The sequence below is a fragment of the Cebus imitator genome, unplaced genomic scaffold (genome assembly GCF_001604975.1).
Source record: "Cebus imitator isolate Cc_AM_T3 unplaced genomic scaffold, Cebus_imitator-1.0 Scaffold64, whole genome shotgun sequence".
Taxonomy (NCBI): domain Eukaryota; kingdom Metazoa; phylum Chordata; class Mammalia; order Primates; family Cebidae; genus Cebus; species Cebus imitator.
Genome location: NW_016107379.1, coordinates 7,500,307 through 7,506,209, shown reverse-complemented (window position 1 = coordinate 7,506,209; position 5,903 = coordinate 7,500,307). Strand labels below are relative to the sequence as shown.

The window sequence follows — 5,903 nt, the reverse complement described above, 5'->3', positions numbered from 1 at the left end:
GATCTTTTGACCTCATGATCCGCCCACCTCAGCCTCCCAAAGTGTTGGGGATTACAGGTGTGAGCCACTGCGCCCGGCCACATCTGTCATCTTTAAAGAGCCGCCTCAGTGCTGTTTCCTCCACGAGGCCTGATCTTCCCAGGTTGGCCCCCCTCTCCACCCTCCTCAGCGTGCTTATCATGGGGGCTCCAGGGGAGGTGCCAGCACTTGTGACATCTCGCCTCAGTGTCTAGGTGTGTTCCTGTTTCTTCCCAACTACATTGTAGGTAACAAGAGCCAAGATTTGCCTGCTAAGACCTGAGCACTTTTGTATTCTTCAGTGCCAAGCACGGACTGTGTTGTGAAACGGAGACGCTAAGTATTTCCCAGACGGAGGCTCAGGCAGTCATAAAACCCACAGCCATGGTTTAAACCCTAATTTTTGTGGGTCAGTCCGAGTTCCCATCTCCAGAACAGACCTGGGAATCTTTCTGCAGTAAAAAGTCCTCTGATTCAGAGACCCGGGCTGCCCTCTTCTCAACGTGTCCCAGTGAGGTTCTCTTTCCAGGGTTTTCCATTTTCTCCTCACAGAGGATGTTTCATTAAGCAAACAGGAAGTGGCTCATAGGCACCCTCACCCTGATGCAAATGTGAGCGGGGGCCAGGAGGCAGGTAAGGAACTGGCCTGTGCCTGTAGGGAGGTGAGGCCAGCCAGACGCCAGCTCGCTGGGCATCTGTCCATTGAGGCTGATTCCTGGAGTGACTCTGGAGAGGCAAGATCGGGGCACTCTGGTCTTTATTTTAGTTTTTCCTGAGGTAACCAATAGTAATGGGTGGTCTCGGGAGGGGACAAAAGAGACTTAAATCATGGCATCAGAAGAAAAAGTCAGTCTCTGACCTGGTGTGGTGGCTCACACCTGTAATCCTAGTGCTTTGGGGGACTGAGGTAGGAGGATCGCTGGAGGTCAGGAGTTCAAGACCAGCCTGGACAACATAGCGTCACCACATCCTACTTATTTAAATTTTATTTTTGTAGAGATTGGATCTTACTGTGTTTCCCAGGCTGGTCTCAAATTCCTGACCTCCAGTGATCTTCTGCCTTGGCCTCCTAATGTGCTGGGAGGCATAAGCCACCGCACCCAGCCTAGTATTTTTTTTTTTTTTACCTCTTCCGGAAGCCTACGTACTTTGAAGAAGACTTCTTTCCCCATCTTAACAGAAACATTCCTTTCTTTTAAATTTCCCAGAGTGTCGAGTTATTTCTTTCTCTCCAGCTTATCCTGGTCTCACCTGTGTCTAGTTCTCGTGCCAGGCACATTCGAATCTGCTTGCCTTGGCTGTGTCTCTTCCCTGGTTCTTGTGTTCTACAGCCACCTCCACGTGGTCTGTGGAGAAGGTGGCTGAGTGCCCTGAAGGTATCCAGCTCCCTCAGGCCTGGCTTCCTCATTGGCATCATTCTGGGTCAGCTCCTTGCTCATCAGGCTTGGGTCTAAACCTCCCTGTTGGGTGGAAAGTGACTCCCAGTGGTGAGCCATGGCTTAGAGACAGTTTGATTCATGGGCCCCAGTACATAGAACATACAAGGCCTCACTTGTGGTTGGGATACATTTGGCAAGTCAGGAGTTTGACCTAGTTGGGGGCATGTTGGCCCTCTGGCCACCATCAGAGCCCGGTGGAGCACTTGAGTTAGGAGGGAGAAGCCAGCTTTGGGAACCACGGCAACCACAAGGCCTGCTCTAGCTGCACAGGATAACTCTGAAACTCACCAGAGCAAAGTTGTGAAATTCAAATGACATAATTCCCATTTGAGAAAGTCTTCTAAATCTCTTTAAGAAAACCTTGAAATAACCTGCTGTATATTGCTTCTTTCAGATTCTTTTGACATGCATAAATAACTTTCCTCCTATTTTCTCAGACTTTTCTAACTCTCCATTTAAAAATACCTGCTATTGGGAAAAGCATAAATAAGCCTCCAGTTTATTTATAAATTGGGGTTCAGAGGAGGCAGCTGGCCAGTAGTTGTCTTATTGCAATTGTCTGATTAAGGAGGAAAGGCATCATCAAATGTCACAAGTAATGGAATAGTTCATGTGACCTGGGAAAACTTACTACTTTTCTAGTTCCAGTATGGGACACAGGACACTAGCAGGGCAGTACCAAGTATTGCTGTATATTTGCAAAGTCTGCACATGCTTTGAAGTGTGGATGAGTAAATCCTAGAAGGAACCAAAGACATACGACTCTGAATTGCAATATTTCTTCTTCCTGTGTGGAAATGGGGGTGCTTTCCTCACGAGTCTTTGTTGTGTTTGGAGAGGTTTGAAGATTTGGGTTAGGAGAGCACCTTTGCAGAACTCCTCTTTAGACCTGAAAACCCAAGGCTTTGCTTTTTCAAATAAATGCCTCCAGAGGAGGGAGCATGTTGATGGCATTTTAATGTAGGGCTTTGGCCTTTGATAAATGTGTGTGCAGAGGAGCTCAAGACAAGAGATGCCAGTTCTGTGTGCAGAGGACTCACATGGGCCTCCCTTCCCAGGTGCCGGCGGACGTTGAGAAATGTCAGGATCGGATGGAGTGTTTCAATGCTGACCTGAAAGCTGACATGGAGAGGTGGCAGAACAACAAGAGGCAGGACTTCCGGCAGCTACTCATGGGGATGGCGGACAAGAACATTCAGTACTATGAGAAGGTAATGAGTGTGCCCAACAAGACTGGTTTCTAGTGGCCGGAGCCTTTCACGTGGGTCTACCAGAAATCCAGAAACTGGGAATCCTGCTAGTCTCATCTCCTTCCCTTATTTTATCTGCTTAGTCTTGGCTCCTACTTCCTGCCCTTGCTCAGCCGTGTGGCTGCAGTGCTGGGTTTGGCACAGGGGGGACTCACGGGGTCTCCCTCGCACGTGCTGCTGGAGAAGCAGCAGGTTGGTCTTCCGTGCTCTCCGGGACTGGCGTTGGCTGCTTCCCAGAACCAGTCAGACCTTCAGCACAGGGATGAGCCACTGAATGGAGGCTTTGGGGTTACTTTACTCTGTCTTGGGGTTCCATACACAGGGGCCCTTCACTTTCATTGTGCAGTGAACCCCTTTGGTCATCTGGTGAAGCCCGTAGACCCCACATCAAAATACTTTTCATTTGTTTTTTATATAGACTTCAAAATATTGACTTTAAATACCTAAAATGAAGGGATGTAGGATTACGAACTATTAAAAAGTTTTACTCAGGGATCCTGTTGATCTGTGGACCCTAGGTTAAGCACCCCTGATACACACACATACCACCCCCCCATGCCACACCCCTCACACTGCATGCACACCATGCACACTACACCACCCCCGCACATAGACTCCACACACACACACTCCCAAACCCCACACATATACCACACACCACATACACACACTAGACACACACCACACACACACACCCCACCCATACCCCACTCACACATACACCATACATACACCACACACACACCACACACTACACACAAGGCAATGACTCTTTTCAGGCTACAGCCCAATCCCCTCAATCAAGGTTTGCTTGATTCATATATCCAGCAAACCAACGTGAGGCCAGGTGCAGTGGCTCACGCCTGTAATCCCAGCACTTTGGGAATCTGAGGTGGGAGGATCACTTGAGCCCAGGAGTTCAAGACCAGCCTGGGCAACATAGTGGGACTCTGTCTCTACAAAAAATACAAAATTAGCCAGGCGTGGTGTCATATGCCTATAGTCCCAGCTATTCAGGCGGCTGCAGCAGGAGGGCTTGAGCCAGGAGTTCAAGGCTACAGTGAGCCATGACTGTGCACCACCACACTCCAACCTAGGTGACAGAGTTTTTGACCTTGTCGCAAAAAAAAAAAAAAATTATGTATACATCTCCAACTTGACATTACTTCTGCTAATGAATCCTTATACTTCTTAAAAGCTTAAAGATGAAGAACAGCCCAATCGCAGTTCAACACGTAACTTGTAGACTTGAAATCAAACTGTTGGATACACTGTAGGCTGTCAGCATGCTGGACAGATATTAACTTGGCTATTCATGCCACAATTCTGGAAACATGTCCTTATCCCAGACGAGAAAAAGCCATCTCTTCTGAAAGCTTTGATGGCTCTGGCCTGCTGTTCAGAGGCAGTATGTCTGCATCTTTTCAGGCTCACCTGGAGGAGGGCTCAGGAAACAGTCATGGAATGTCCCTTACATGTCAAGTCTTAGGGAAGGACTTTTTTAAAGTGGAAGGAGAAAGGTGACATGTACCTTTACTCCTGTTTTTATGGAGCCCCCTATGAAGCCGGGCTGGCACTGGACTGGTTGTTTCGTATGTCCTGTCTCATGAAATTTCACCTTCACCATGACACTTGTCAAGTGGGTTTTATGATTTCCAATGTAAAGTTCAAGAAGTTCTGCCCTAGGTTACACAGCTTGTGAGTGACCCAGCTAGGATTGGAGTTGGTTCTGAAGAGTCCACTTGTCTGAGTGGTTCCAAGGCACTGTCAGCCTAGAGGATAAGGGCCATACATCCTCAGGATAGTCCTGCCTGCCCAAAGGTGGAACAGTCGCTCCACATGAGGTCGAGGCCTCGCCCCTCTACTGACTGTGCCTTAGGTAAGGTGCCTCTCTGCACCCGTTTCTTCATCTGTAAGATGGGAGTGATCCTTCTACACTCAATAATTGTAAAGATACAGTGAAATAATGTATGTGTGAGTACCTCATGCATACCTGGAACATGGCACGTACTTGGTCAATGTCCTTTTTTCCCATAACTCCCTCACTTTCCCTTCGCTGTTCAGTAGCCCTCCCACTACTGCAGAACCAACTAGGTCAGATGTCTTCATCACTCCCTTTGGTTATGAATCCCAGCATTCCTATCTGTCTTCCCACTATATCACAGGCAAGGCCACCATCTTGGGGCCTGGTATTGCTTCTACACATATTTAACAAATTTTTTTTGTGCATGTGCTGTGTGTAAGGAATGGTGTGTACAGAACTGATAAATAGAAGGATTTTTCCCTTAAGGCACCCTCAGTCTAATGGAGGGAATGTGTTCATCAAAGGAGCCCACAGGTTCAGAGTAAGATAAGGAAAAGAATGGGAAACTGTGGGAGAAAATACCAGCGGGCACAATGCAGGCTGAGGGTGGGAGGGGCGAGTGGAGTAGGCAGGAAAGGCTGGTCTGAGGAAATAACATTTAATTAAGTTTCAGAGACAGAGACTTGGAGAACATATATTCCAGGCAAAGGAGACAACATACACAAGGTCTCTGGGGTAGGAAAGAGTTTGGTACATTTAGGACCAAATAGAAAACTGGTATGGCCTTGATTTCTCATGGCTGACCTAGAAAGACCATTGCAGATCTGAAGTGATGGCCTAGGGAGAGAGCAGGACCTGGAATGCCACAGACCCCATACCATCTTCCCTATATCAGGTGGGCTTCTGAGTTTAGCTTCCTCTCTAACCTGAGAGTCACCAAGGAGGAGTCAGGGAACAATTTCACCATTCCTCTTTCTGGCTTGACCAAAGGATGCCTCTCTCCTCCTCCCTCCTCAGAACTCCTCCCACCTCCTCAGAACTCCTCCTCCCTCAGAACTCCTCCCACCTCCTCAGAACTCCTCCCACCTCCTCGGGACTCCTCCTCCCTCAGAACTCCTCCCACCTCCTCAGAACTCCTCCTCCCTCAGAACTCCTCCCACCTCCTCAGGACTCCTCCCACCTCCTCGGGACTCCTCTACCCTCCTCAGGACTCCTCCCCCCTCCTCAGAACTACTACTTCCTCCTAGGAACTCCTTCCTCCTCCTCTGAACTCCTCACCCCTCCTCTGAACTCCTCTCCATCCTCTGAACTCCTCACCCCTCCTCTGAACTCCTCTCTATCCTCTGAAATCCTCTCCATCCTCTGAACTCCTCACCATCCTCTGAACTCCTC

At 48.6% G+C, this 5,903-nt stretch overlaps 1 protein-coding gene across 1 annotated transcript in view; it reads left to right on the top strand.

Annotated features, from left to right (window-relative positions):
* SNX30 (sorting nexin family member 30) overlaps positions 1 to 5,903 on the top strand; it is a 120,742-nt gene that overhangs the window by 106,564 nt on the left and 8,275 nt on the right. Inside the window, exon 8 of the mRNA XM_017530366.2 lies at positions 2,516 to 2,668. Coding sequence (XP_017385855.1) covers positions 2,516 to 2,668 — 153 coding nt within the window. The remainder of the gene's footprint in view (positions 1 to 2,515; positions 2,669 to 5,903) is intronic.